Source organism: Berghia stephanieae, chromosome 2 (assembly GCF_034508935.2).
Source record: "Berghia stephanieae isolate SIO BIC M18660-M18661 chromosome 2, UCSD_Bste_1.3, whole genome shotgun sequence".
Lineage (NCBI taxonomy): Eukaryota > Metazoa > Mollusca > Gastropoda > Nudibranchia > Aeolidiidae > Berghia > Berghia stephanieae.
In genome coordinates this window covers 45,107,106-45,122,294 of record NC_088361.1, presented here as the reverse complement: position 1 = coordinate 45,122,294, position 15,189 = coordinate 45,107,106, and the positions used below count along the sequence as shown (strand labels likewise).

Below are 15,189 nucleotides of genomic sequence, written 5' to 3'. Positions count from 1 at the left end.
ATTATTATTATTATTATTATTATATATTATTATTATTATTATTATTATATATATTATTATTATTATTATTATTATTATTATTATTATTATTATTATTATTATTATTATTATTATTATTATTATTATTATTATTTTCTTTTGACGTATAAGACCACGAAATTTCATGTGAGAAACCAACCCCACCTGCTGAGAGAGTCATTGTTGGAGACACTAAATCAAGTTACAAGCTTGGTGAGACGGTACAGTACAAATGTAAAAAAACGGAGCAAGTTGTCAGCTCAACATGTATGACAAGTGGTCACTGGACAGAAGTTGGTTGTGAAACTCGCAGTAAGTATACAGTTAGGGTATCAACATTTTGTTAGATATAGTTCCTTTGTGAGGCTATGTTGTCTTGTGGTCGGACTTGAAGATTCAAGATTTGAATCCCGGTCTGGCCGGCTCATAGTTGATTCCTTTTGTAAAGGCTCTTACCACAAATTCTCTCAACGTACTCAGGTGTGAAATTTAGTAAATGGTACTTAACATCATTGTATCTGTAAGGAAAAATAATGTAATATCGCCAAACAGACGTCATGTCTAGTCCTTCGTACATGCTAATCGTTGTGTTAGCTTGGGATCAACTGAAAATTGCTTTGAGCAGATTGAGTGAATATCGAGCTATATAAATGCTCATATATTAAACAATCGTTCTCGGGTTAAGTTTTTAGTCTTGTCCAAAGGAATGACTGGAATACCTCAAGTGAACATAGCAACACAAAGTGATTTGGATAAGGACACACAACGCGGAAGTGAGTTGAAATCGGGATTTCTGGGTACCAAGAAAAGACTACTCAATGTAGGAAGCTGAATCATCAAATGTTGACAGTTCTCTTTCCTCGAGCCCCCCCCCCCCCCGCCTCCCCACAATTCCTCCCTCAAATATCCAAATACGTATGGAACAACCTGGTGGGATTTAGTGTTTGGCCAGAATTGGTTCACTTAAAATGTAATTCCATTATTAAGAAAACATTTTATTCCCCTCAGAAATGCACAATTCCAGTAATACCCAGTTTGACTGATTCCCTCGGTTCATTTAAAGAAGAGTAAGAAGAAAAAGATGCTAAAAATAATGATGATGAAGATGATGATGATGATGATGATGATGATGATGATGATGTTGATGATGATGATGATGATGATGATGATGATGATGATGAAGAAGAAGAAGAAGAAGAAGAAGAAGAAGAAGAAGAAGAAGAAGAAGAAGAAGAAACACAACGTCTGTTTAGTTTGATTGGTTACGATGGGTATCATAATATCACTTTACTGTTCACAGTCTGCCCTGCTGGTTTTGTCCCCTTTGAAGGTACCTGCTACAAATACATGTACAAAGGCATATCATATACGCTGAAAGGTGCTACAGAATTATGCAAAAGCCTGGGTGCCCAGATAGTCCTTCCACGCAGCCTTAAAGAAAACAATTTTATACGAAGTCTCACGTATGTATGGTTTATATTGGTGGAGAACCCGCATTATCTGCGGGTAAATAAAGGATATCACAATAAGGCACTCACCTATTTTAATTATTTTACTATCATATTGTGGGATTTAACACAGATGGAAAACAAATCTTTTGAGTCCATCATCTATCAAAGTAGGTTAGTATGAAGTGTTTAAGTGCAATTTGGGAATATGACGGCTGGCGAGATATGGATTCTTAACGAAAAATTGAGTTGGAGGTGTGGGTCCAGGAGAAGGAAGAACCTTGTCTGGACACTGGTTTGGATCATTCTTGACCTGGCTACTCATCTTTAGCTGTCCCAGCTGGATCGAGGCTGGTATCACCTTCAGGGTCATGGCAGCACGAAAGCTCGGTAACTCAATACTACCCCCAGACTCCATTCCTAAATACCTCGGCATCACATTGAATTGGACAGGCAGCTAAATTTACAGCAAACACGTTGAGGGAACTCCAAATAAAATCACAAAAAGAAACAACCTGGTGAGAAAACTCGCAAGTACCACCTGGGGAGCCTCACCACAGGTACTGAGAACGTCTGCTTTGGCACTGTGCTACAGTGTGGGAGAATACTGTGCCCCTGTTTGGATGAGGAGCCCACATGTAAACCGCATTGACATCCGATTAAGAGAATCAATGAGAATAATAACAGGATGTCTCAAGTCAACTCCAACTCAGCGGCTCCCAACACCGAGCGGCATTGCACCGGCAAGTCTTAGATAACAAGACGCTAATCAAAGGAAGCATCCAAGCATTGATGAAACCTCAATGACACCCCTATAAAGTAATCACAAAGGGAGCATCTTCGACGACAAGGCTCAAATCGAGAAGACATTTCCACCTATCAAAATGGAAGAGAACTGGAGAGAAATGTGGAACAGGGAAACACCAAAAGGAGGAAACATCATAAAAGATCCCATCAAAGGAATGACTGGAATACCTCAAGTGAACACAAAGTGACTTGCTCGAGGGCACACAACGCAGAAGTGAGTCGAAATCGGGATTTCTGGGTGCCTGCATTCCATAAGGAAATATTGGGTTTCCTCAAATCACCTCTTAACAGGACACGGCAGAACTAAATCAAATATGTGCAGATGGAAACTTGGGAACAGTGATGCCTGCCGGAAATGTTGGGCAGCTGCAGATACCAGCAATCACATCGTACTCCACTGTCCAGGAACTAAACTTGCAGGTGGTTATGAAACAGTTTTTAGGGCGGAGGAAGACTTTCTAAGCTGTGTTGACGAAATGAATTTGAAGCTGTAGCCATTCACCCATTATTCGAATTATCTTTTTTACAATGCGTGAGGGCCGTACTCAAAACAATGGTTTGTTTTGATTTGGGTGTTTTTCTAAACACTATAGCAACGTATCTAATCACTGTTTTAATTAGAATCAATCATACAAGTTTTAATTTCAACTTGTTAGATGCTATTGGGGCTACGGAAGGATTCAAGAGCAATGCGTTTTTTTCATTCTTCATCCTAATTCTATATAAAAACAATAAATTTGACTATTTATAGTTCCAACGAGGACGTCAGAGATCGCACCTGTAAGGCACACTGAGGACGCATGTCGCCGGAAATCACTCGTACAATACTAGAAAATAATTTTTCCATTTGCTCTTATTGCACCAGAGGAGCGAACCGCAATCGCCGCGTTTGAGAATTCTACCATACGATAAATATACTCATGTCTCGGCTGATTGATGTCCTAGTCTCATCCTCCTCCTCCTCCTCCTCCTCCTCCTCCTCCTCCTCCTCCTCCTCCTCCTCCTTCTTCTTCTCCTCCTCCTCCTCCTCATCATCATCATCCTCATCTCCCCTCCTTCTTCTCCTCCTCCTCCTCCTCCTCCTCCTCCTCATCATCATCATCATCATCACCATTTACATAATTTCTTGCACAGGATGCGTACCGATTGCTGGATTGGAATCACAGACATTGAGGTCGAAGGTCAATGGCGAGATATTAACGGGAGTCTAGTGTCCTGGACGAATTGGAATAGAGGTATATTATCATATCTAAACGATCTATTCTATATGTTATTATATCAAAATAAAACAAAACAAAATAAATTTTTAGATTTAAGTTTGAATTTGATTCAATAGTCTGATGTCACATCGCCCAGCAACGGCGAGCAGCATGGCTCTAAACAAAGAAAATTGGTACTTTTTATTCTTCATGCTGGCTAGAACTTTTCATATGTCATGTGATCATAATGTATAAAAATCAAAACATGATCATATTTATAATGTTTTTCTCCTCTGGATACACTTTTATGCTCGTCGGAGAAATATTTCATATAGTTCCGATATTTTAGAGCCAGTTACTAAGTTACCTTGCGTCATTACAAGAGATGAAGTGAGTAGGAAGGGAAGTGACGTCATGACTGTTGAAACCAATAAGAACGAAGATTTTAAAAGCCTTTATGTGTGGCTATGCAGTTTTGTTGTATGACACTTGCTTTCGGATCGCATAGTCCTAGTTTCGAGCCTCGCTCGGCGCATAGTTAGGCTGTGAACAAGGCTTTTACTTAGATTCTCTCACCAAAGTCAGGTGTAAAATTAGCTCCTGGCCGTTATCAGCGTTATCTCTGTCGGAAAAAAATTATAATATTGCCAAAGAGGTTCATGTCTCGTTCTACATGTTTCGTGCTGCTGTTTTGATGAGGGCACGTTTAGTGTACATTACCCTATGGAAAAGGTCAAGTTTTTTAAAATAGAGATTAATTAGCAAAATTGCCCTATCCATTGATGCTTTCAGCTCAGGCAAAATGCTCTCAACATTAGCCAGCCGGAAATAACGTACTTTACGTAAACCTTGAACGTTTATAGTTCTGATTAATACAGTTTTGTAAGAACTACTCATAATAACAGCTGGAAAAAAAACAATAACAAAGACCCGAGTGACGCCAACTTCGTTTTTATCTATAGTTGCAGCCCAAATTCTATTCTATAGGAATATATTCTATGTGCACTCATAAGCAAGTCTGACAGGAGAACGCAGTTATTCCTTTGATTTAATATCTATTGTAATGGAATATTTTTTGCGATGGTTTAACTCCATAAAAGCACGTTTCTTACTTTTCCATGCCACTATTACATTTTTCTGAGACAAATTATGTGTAGTATAAGCTAATGTTTGTTTTAGTGAATAATATCTATACCTTTTGTTTATACCTTTTCTCATTTTGAAGAAGCAAAAATCTCTAGGATTGAGTGAGTTAAGAGTATTGCATTACAACAGTGGCAGCAGCTTCTATTGGTGCTCACACTGTTACGTTATGACAATCGACCCAATCAGCAAAGTCCCTACCACAATCCGTGCACCGTCGCGAACCCGCCCGGAAGCTTCGTCACAACACACCGTTCAACTAGATGCGCTGGGTTCTAACCCACATCGGGTACATGTTGGACAGATGGAAAGTCCCCACTGATGAAGCGACTTTGCCGTGAGGCACGTCCTCGACCGAAGCCGATTCACTACTACTCAGTGTCTCCTCTTACTGGTGTAGAAGCCTGGCAACTTCTCACCAGGCTTAGAGGAGTGAATGTCCCCGCCCCCTCGAGGGATTGAATTCGTCCAAACCGACTTCCATCTCGTATATGCATCTCTGTTCGTAGTCAGGGAAGCTGCGCACAAGAGTTGCCGGGACTTATTTCCGCTCGAAACGGGGGCGCAGTCCATAATGCGCTTCAGAGGGGTATCCCCATTCCCTCTCTCTTTGATCTTATTCAGCCAGTTAACCGTAATCGTCTCCCTCCGGACATCGGGGGACTGGATTGCTGCCATTTATTGGGCCCCATTCTCTAGGCGTTGTTGCCAGTGTTCCTGACACTATGTGCATTGACTTGCGAAGTTTGACATCTACCTTCTAACAGTATGGCAAAACCAGTGTGGGTGATATACTGAGAGAAAGTTCGAATTTTGGCCGAGCACTTGTTTTTATCTCAAAATGCCCAGAGTTGAGTTAATCCCAGAAACCAATGATGTTCCTGGATTTGTTAGTGACAGAATGTTTCTGGTCATTTAGTCGGATCCAATCACATTTCGCGTTTATTGATGCAAGTCCTTGCTGGTCCGTCAGGTAAGATATGCACGCGTCATTATGCGTAATCTTAGGATACTGAGATGCCGACGATCTATCTATCTGGCGTGTCATCTCTTCAGAGGTCGACGTGAAATTTCCTGCCAAGCATGTCTATCTGTCGCCCTGTTGTTGCATTCAGCTGCAGTAAGGCCAGTTCATGACTTGATGTCATCCATCCATATCCTTGCCGGTCGACCTCTTGTCCGCCTTCCCTCCACTCATCCCTCTAAAATGTGGTTTTGGATGGAGCTGTGGCGCTTTGTATGCCCAAAATATTTGATCTTTCTTGTTTTAATTGTTTTCAATAAGTTTGACCTTATGTTCACTTCTTCGTTGGTCTTCTTTTCGGTCCAGCTGATTTTGACCATACGACGGAATGTCCGACGCTAGGTAATACTTATGCATACAAGTGTCATCGTTCTCTCCTCTCAGTTGGTCTTTAATTAATTATAAATCGGCGTCCTGGTAATTAAAATAACTAAAATAAAATAAAGTAAAATGAAATAAAAATCCCTTTATTTATCTCCAAGGGGAAATTTGTCTTTAGGGTCTATTCGAAGGGAAGACTGGAATAACTCAGGGGTCAGCCGCAGAGCAGCGCCGTAAAGTGAGCTAGGGCGAGGTGACTTGCTAAAGGTCACAGAGCGCAGCGACGAGTGATTGAACTCTGTACCTTTCGGGTACGAAGCAAAGACCGCATACACTGAGCCATGCCGCCTGTAATAATAAAATTATGTACATGACGCTGGGTTATAAAATTATGTAGGGGACGCTGTGAGCAAAATGTATATCAATTTATTTAAAATCGTGAGAACGTTAGGAGGGATTTGAAATACATCACTACAGGAAACTCGCCATCTGATAGGAAGTCCTTGGGTTATAGTCTTGCTCTAAGGGTGCATAGTTGAGTCATTAGAAAACAGCTCTTTACTCATATTCAGCCAGGGGGGGGGGGGGGGGGGGGGGCAGCGTGGCTCAGTGTAATCCGAAAGATACCGAGTTCGACTATCCGTTGTGTGGCCTTGAGTAAGTCACCTCACCCTAGCTCACTTTTGCGGCGTTGCACTGCGGCTGCGGCCTGGGTTATTCCAGTCTTCCCTTATCTCGCACCGATTCATACTCACGTTTTCATAGAATTAAAAATAACACATTGGTAAATACATGAACATGCCCTATATCATAAAATGTGTCAGTGCATGACATTATCAGTCGGAAGGTGGCAATTGTGGATTTTGCATTTTTTTTTTTTTTCATTGTCTGAAAGAATATGCTCCCCAGACTTAGTTGAAGTAAATCAGTTGATTTTTCATGAAGTTATGGTCAGATGTATGGGAAAGGTATTCAGCAACTTTTCTCAAATTTTATACTTTTTCAACTTGACTAGCTGTAAAAATTAAGCTTTGATATTTCCGGAAGATGTACAAAAAGGGTTGATTTAATCATTTATGACCTTTGATAAAAATTGATCTTCTAACTAAATTTGATAATATTTCAGTTCAAACCTTTTCACCATCCGACTGATTATGTTATTCACTGTAACATATATACATTTATTTCTCTAAAACTAAACGTGAATTTCCTTTCTTATCCAATTGTATCAGGAGAACCAAATAATCACGGAAGTGGGGAAGACTGCACAGTAATGCAAGGTGGCGGTGGATGGAATGATTTCCCATGTAGCCTCAATTCTGCAGTTGTCTGCACTTTACCGGAAAGGAGTAAGTATATCGTTGTTAATGCTATGTGTTAATCTAAAATACTCATAAAATGTGAATTACTTGAGTGCTACCAAGGACTTCTTTTAAAAAAATTGAATTATTAATTTATAATTCAACCTATTTAATAACGAATCTATTTATTAAATCTTTAGATGATTTTACATTATTATTATCACCGTAATAATAATAATAATATAATAATAATAATAATAATAATAATAATAATAATAATAATAATAATAATAATAATAATAATAATAATAATAATATATAATATAAATTATAAAATTATATATAATAATAATATATATATATAATATATAATAATAATAATAATATAATTATGATTATAATACATATTATTATTATTATTATTATTATTATTATTATTATTATTATTATTATTATTATTATTATTATTATTATTTTATTATCATTATCATTATTATTATCAATGTTTGCTTTGCTTTGTTATTGATTTTACTAACTGTTTAACCTCAGGCATGGGAGACACCCTATGTTTGTCGTTGCTTTGCCAATTTAGATTTATCTCCGTCTTTTAAATACAACAATAAACAGGTATAGGTATATTGACCTTAATATTTAAAAAAAAACAAAAAACAAAAAAAAAAAACCCCCATGAAATGATAACAGCAAAAGAAAAAAAAAGAATTATTTAAATAAATCAGTAAATAAATAAATAAATAAATGAATAAAAATATGTTTTAAAATGATACAGAAAATGACTTGATTTTATATGACTTAATAACCCTGTACACTCTTAGATAGGGGGCTATATATAGTAATCATTGCTATCTACATATAGATTACGGGTCATCGCATGGGTCATAAAACTCCTCATTGATAATAATCTCATTGGCATTATATAATAAAATGATGAAACTCTTAGTAGTTATAATGTTATTAATAATAATAAAAATACTACTACTACTACTACTACTACTACTACTACTACTACTACTACTACTACTACTACTACTACTACAACTACTACAATAATAATAATAATAATAATATAATAATAATAATAATAATAATAATAATAATAATAATAATAATAATAATAATAATAATAATAAAAGTAATTACATAATCAAGAACAGTAAAAGAATATTATTGCCAAGAAATATGAGTAAGGATGGGGAATTCCCTCCTGTAATATATATGATGAGCTACAACCCTATGCGGAATAGTTTGAGTGTACATAGGCACGGATTGGGTTAATCAGTCATTGAAAAATATAACAATAATAATATTGATAGTGATTATAATAAAAATCAGAACAACAACATTAATAATAATAATAATAATAATAATAATAATAATAATAATAATAATAATAATAATAATAATAAATAATAATAATACGAGTTAATAATAATAATAATAATAATAATATAATAATAATAATAATAATAATAATAAATAATAATAATAATAATAATATAATATATAATAATAATAATAATAATAATAATAATAATAATAATAATAATAATAATATAATATAATATAATAATAATATAATAATGATAATAATGATAATAATAATTTTTTACTTACTTGATTTGTTGATGAAAATAGTATATTCTTCTATGAGTTATATTGGCTATTGCCTAAAAATAAACGTTTTGAACATAAAATCCGCCAACTTGATATGACATACCAACCCACGCAACCACGTGTAACCTTCAACGTATATAGTCTAAATGATAGAATTCAGTGAGTACTAATAATTAACAAGGCAGTCTAAAAACAATAACGAAGAGCTAGTGACGTCAACTGCATTCATTCTATGTAAAACAATAAATCAGTTTATGTTTGTTGCACTTTTAACAATCGGGAAGGAAAGTCCTGACATCAAACCCTCTACTCTTTTGGTTCCTAATTGGATTCAATAGTATGATGTCACGTCGCCCTGCAACAGTGAGCAGCATGGTTCTAAACAAAGAAAATTGGTACTTTTAATTCTTCATGCTGGCTAGAACTTTTCATATGTCATGTGATCAGAATGTATAAAAGTCAAAACATGATCATATTCATAATGTTTTTCTCCTCTGGATACACTTTTATGCTCGTCGGAGAAATATTTCATAAAGCCGTCCGCCATTGTTCCGATAGTTTAGAGCCAGTTACTAGGTTACTATGCGTCATTACGGGGGAAGTGACGTCATGACTGTTGAAGCAAATTCCTTGGCAGATTGTATGTAACGAGTCTTTCGGAGTACTAATAATGAATAGGTGACATAATGGTGGCATTACTATTTTAGTAGCAGGATGTGTAGGCAGATTCTTAAATCTTAGGTTTACGCGACGAAAAATTGGGAGGATGGATGAACTTTATTGACGACAAGTATATATTTAGACCATAAAATAAGATACCCTCACTTTGATACCAGAGGATGAATTACACAAAGTATGTATCCAGTGCTCTGGAAGAGTGGTTTACATTTCCAATAATAAATAATAATAAATAATTGAGCTTTTTATATAGCGCAATATCCACTAAACGTGCTCAAAGCGCTTTATGTAGGACTAGACATGACGCCTGTTGGGCGATATTACAATCTTTTTCGGACAGAGACAACGCTGTTAACGGTCAGGGACTTATTTTACACCTGAGTAAGGTGAGAGAATATGAGTATAGAGCCTTTTCCAGGGACTCAACTATGCACCGGCGAGGCTTGAATCCAGGACCATCCGATCCGAAAGCGAGTGTCATACCACTAATAATAATAATAATAATAATAATAATAATAATAATAATAATAATAATAATAATATAATAATAATAATAATAATAATAATAATAATAATAATAATAATAATAATAATAATAATAATAATAATAATAATAAAATAATAATAATAATAATAATAATAATAATATATAATAATAATAATAATAATAATAATAATAATAATAATAATAATAATAATAATATAATAATAATAATAATAATAATAATAATAAATAATAATAATATATAATAATAATAATAATAATAATAATAATAATAATAATAATAATAATCTTTATTGTCCAAATTAAAGGCAATTGGATTCAGTAGTCTGATGTCACGCGCCCGGCAACGGCGGCCATCTTGGTTCTAAACAAAGAAAATCTTTACTTTTTATTCTTCATGCTGGCGAGAACTTTTCATTCCCTTTTCATATGCCTTGTGATCCGAATGTGTAAAAGTCAAAACATGATCAACTTGATGGGGTTTTTTTTCCTCTGGATACGCTTTTAAGCTCGCCAGAGAAATATTTCATACGGCGTCCGCCATTGTTCCGATAGTTTAGAGCCAGTGTTACTAAGTTACCATACGTCATTAGGAAGGAAGTGACGGTACGACTATTGAATCCTATTCATGTGAGCTAAACAATGCTCAGTTTGGTTCATGGTATGAACATCAACACATTTACAAATACAGACACAGCCATACACGAACATACACGCTTGCACATTGTTTCTACACATGTATACAAAAGAAATGAGCGTACATACAAACACATATACATACATACATACATGCAGACATACATACAAACCATACAAATATACAAATATAGCGCTATAACTCCGAGACCCCAGACGCTGTGAACGGCCAGGCACTTATTTTACACCTGGTACGGTGAGAGAATTTGAGTAAAGGGTCTTTTCCTAGGACTAAACTATGCTCCGCTGAGAGCGGGACTGGATCTCTGGTCCCTTCGATCAAAATGCGAGTGTCAAAGCACTAGACCTCATTTCATAATGATAATAATATATATTCATAAAAAAAAAAGAAATTCGTTTACAGACGTGGCATGCATAAAAATGTGTAAACACAAAGTTGAGAATCTATGGCGACAATGTATATATATATATATATATATATATATATATATATATATATATATATATATATATATATATATATATATATATATATATATGCAAATGTACAAAAATGTAATAATATACAACAAAGAACCAATAGCAACACTTTATATATTAATTTAATAAATTGAGATAGGCCATACCTCTGGTCTTTAGTCCTAACTTGTGAGTGTATATTTAAAAGACAGCATTTAATCTAAATCACAGTTGCGCGTTAAAAATTCGAACACCATGTGGCAAAAAATGAATTAAGGTGATGTGTTGCCTTTGTTATTATAGATATAAGGCGACGGCTCCTCATGGAGAACTTAATATATTTGCGAAGGGGGTGATCGCCATCCTTCATAACTTTCTCCATTTTACTTAGACATAATCTCTTGAACAGTTCTTCTACATTGGAAATTGGGTGAGTATAACTCCTGCTAGTGTATCCCATTTATCTACTGTTTCATCTAACCAAAATGGTTCGAAAAGGTGTCTGAACAATGTATGTTTGACATTTCCGATTCAAATGAAATGAATGATCATACTTCCAGAACAAGAGTGTGAAGACGTCCTGGGATCCAAGTGTCAACGACTTTTAACGGACAGACCAACCATGTGTGAAGATTTGCCAACATTTGTCAATGAGTTTTGTCGCAAAACATGTCGAGTCTGCCCTGGTTTTGATGCAAGTGAGTTTTAGCCCCATTCGATTTTTTAATTTCATCATCATATGAACATTTCAAAGTTTGTTTAACTATTTATTTAGTTTTGTTGTTGGGTTTGCAATTTGCCTGGTTAAGATGCGGCTTAGTTTTGTGTAGTAAAACTAATAACTAGAGGTGCCAAAATGAGTCAATAAAATGGAGATAAAGATAAAGGGAGTAAATCTGACTCTTGAATGAATAATACATTGTTCCATTAGTTTTGTGGCTATGAGTATTGCCTTCGTGAACTCTTAAGCATAACGGAGGTCATGCTATGAGGCCATATTAGTATAAAACTCGCCTTCGGATCGGAAGGTCCTGGGTGCGAGTCGCGAATGGCACATAATTGAGACCTTGGAAAGGGCTCTTTACTAACATGCTATATCCGGAGTCGGGTAAAAAAATGAGACCTGGTCGTCAACAGCGTCTCTGTCCGGAAGAAAATGTAATATCGCCTAACATGTTAAGTGTTGCTGTTGGCTAATTGAAAGAATTGAAAAGCACTTTGCGCTTGTTTGGTGGATATTGCGCTATATCAATGATTTAAAAAATCTCAAGCTTAATATCGCGATAGTTTAGCAGTGTCAATAGCTTTTAACAGATATATCAAACTCCTATGCTGATTTGCCGAAATTGCCAAATTCTATTGTCGCACAACATGTCGTGTTTGACCTGGTTATGATGCTGGCAGCTTTGAAAAAGATTTGCTTGCCCACTGTGTAATGTCGGGGTAAACTAGATGCCGACAAGTGAATGATGTGTGGCATTATGATAATTTCCATTCAGGTCAATAACAATAAGATATATCTTATCTTATCTTTAAAATCTCACTTCACACAGAACAATATATACAATTGTATTAGATTGACTGTTACATATTCTTTGTATTCGTATTTCAGAATGTTCGGTACAAAACACCAATCCTAACGTGTTAACTTTGACCACTCAAACAACAATATCTGTGGGAGAATCTGTGAACTACAAGTGTGAAAGGTTTTCATATCCAACCAAGGGAAGTAAACAGCAGGCATGTCTATCAAATGGAAAACTGAGTGGTGAACCTCTGGAATGTGAACGTAAGTATACAAAAAAAAATCCTTCAGAGCCATTAGACTCATGGAGCCGGACGTTATCCACGATTTCTATAGCGTTAAACGGACAGTAGCACTTACTTGCTAATTTTGGATAGAATGTTAGTCAATCGCAAAGTAGTTTCCGTTATGTCTATGAGACCCAACTACCAAATGACTGATGGGTTAACCGGTGGGTCAGAAACAAAAATTCTCGACTGCACTCGGAATTGATCTCAGTCCCTTTACTTGTAAACCGAGTATTCTACCATCTGAGCTATTGGAACACCCTTACTTACTTCCTTCCAGTGCTACACCACGCTTCTCTGTTCCACTTTTTGGCTAGAATTAGACTCACTGATACAATGGTCAGACACATGGGAAAAATTAATTTCCATCCCGGAAAAATGCTCTGTGATGTCAATCTCCACCAAGAAAAACACAGTGAGCTTTTATTACAAAATGTTAGGCCAAACACTTAAACATGTAAAATGGTATAGTGTACCTTGAAGTCCAATTAAATAACACCCTGCAGTGGGAACATTAAATCCATCAAAAGAAATCTGCATCAAATTCCCGAAAAGACAAAGGCATAGGCATATAATATTTAATTTGTGAGAACTATTTTGGAGTATACTTGTACTGCATTGAGCAGCCTGGCTCAGCGTGCGGTCTTTACTTCGTACCCGAAACCGCTGTGTGGCCTTGAGCAAGTAACCTCGCCCTAGCTCACTATGCGGCGCTGCACTGCGGTTGACGCATGAGTTATTCCAGTCTTCCCTTAGAGAATAGACTCTAAAGAAAAATTTCCCCCGATGGGATTGATAAAGAGAATTTCATTTCAACACTACAAGATCACGGACATAAAAACCATTGAAAAAAATCATAGAGCAGCTGCAAGATTTGCCACAAATTGCCGCAAGATGGAACTGGGATGTGCTACTGCAACTCTTGACAAACTATGATAGTCAACACTCCAGTCTCGTAGACAGAACGTGTGCATTCACAAAACAGTCAAGAGCAAACACTCAGCCATAAACATTCCAATCCACATTAACAACTAAAAAAAAAAAATCCCAGATACTCGATCAGGCGTCATCCCATTGACTAATTCTACAAGCCACATACAAATACAACTTTTTCCCCCCTAGACCAATCCTTGAATGGAACAAACTACCACATGACATAATAGACATCACAGACCCAACATAATTTCAACGCGTTTTCCACATAATATATAAAAACACTGGGAGGATGGAATGATTTGAGTGACACGGTTAGTGTGGTGTGATAGGTAACATTTAGGTGCATCGGATTTTTAATGATGGGTACAGTGTGCCTTTTGCAACTTATGGACTTGAACGTGAACTGAACTGATTCAGCTGCAGAAAGTCCACTCCAGCCTTTCACATTATCCATCCATGTCCTTAGTTGTCTGCCTTTTGGTCTTCTGCCTTAAACTTTGCCCTATAAAAGATCTTTCATAAAGGAGTTGTGCCTTTTTACATGGCCAGAATTTTTCAATTTTCTTGATTTTATTGTGAGGAGCAAGGTTGGCTCAGTTTCAACACATCACAAGCTTCCCTCCATAACGTGAGTATAACATACCCTATTATTATATTATGTCACCCACAGACAAGGAAAAGTATTATGTCGGAATGAGTAATTCGCTAGAAATTCAATTTAGAGAACAACGGTTATTTTTCTATGTTTAAAGTTGCTGTGATTTATTGAGTAAAATCAGTATTGATGGAACGACACTGATGTCGCTCAGCTCTTTGTTATTGTTTTTAGACAAGCATTTTAATGATGAGTTCTCAATAAATCATATCAATCAGACATTAAAGTTTATATACGTTATTTCCAGTTGGCGAATGTTGTGAGCATTGTACATAAGCGCATAGCATCAAGAATGTCTTAAAGTATAAACAAAATGAACTAGTGAGATAATATGTCCCAAACATAGAATGGACCCTGTGACCCCACTGTTACTGTTTTTCTACCTTGTGTCTATTATATGTCATTTAGAATGTCCGTTTGGATTCAAGATGGCCAACAATGCTTGTCACGGATTAATAGCTGGTAGGAACTTTTCATACAAAGACGCACAGAAAGAATGTAGCAAGCTTGATGGATTTCTGGCAATGCCCAAAACTGAAGCAGAAAACCACGTAGTTAGTTCACTTGGGTAAGTTTGTTAAGGAATAAATTGAA

At 36.0% G+C, this 15,189-nt stretch overlaps 1 protein-coding gene across 2 annotated transcripts in view; it reads left to right on the top strand.

The window, feature by feature from the left end:
• The window catches only part of LOC144964967 (uncharacterized), a 113,227-nt gene that overhangs the window by 40,184 nt on the left and 57,854 nt on the right, over positions 1–15,189 (top strand). For both annotated transcript variants that reach the window (XM_078899783.1, XM_078899782.1), the window contains exons 20-26: positions 151–330; positions 1,319–1,481; positions 3,408–3,508; positions 7,193–7,309; positions 11,753–11,890; positions 12,805–12,981; positions 15,004–15,163. In XM_078899783.1, coding sequence (XP_078755909.1) covers positions 151–330; positions 1,319–1,481; positions 3,408–3,508; positions 7,193–7,309; positions 11,753–11,890; positions 12,805–12,981; positions 15,004–15,163 — 1,036 coding nt within the window. The remainder of the gene's footprint in view (positions 1–150; positions 331–1,318; positions 1,482–3,407; positions 3,509–7,192; positions 7,310–11,752; positions 11,891–12,804; positions 12,982–15,003; positions 15,164–15,189) is intronic.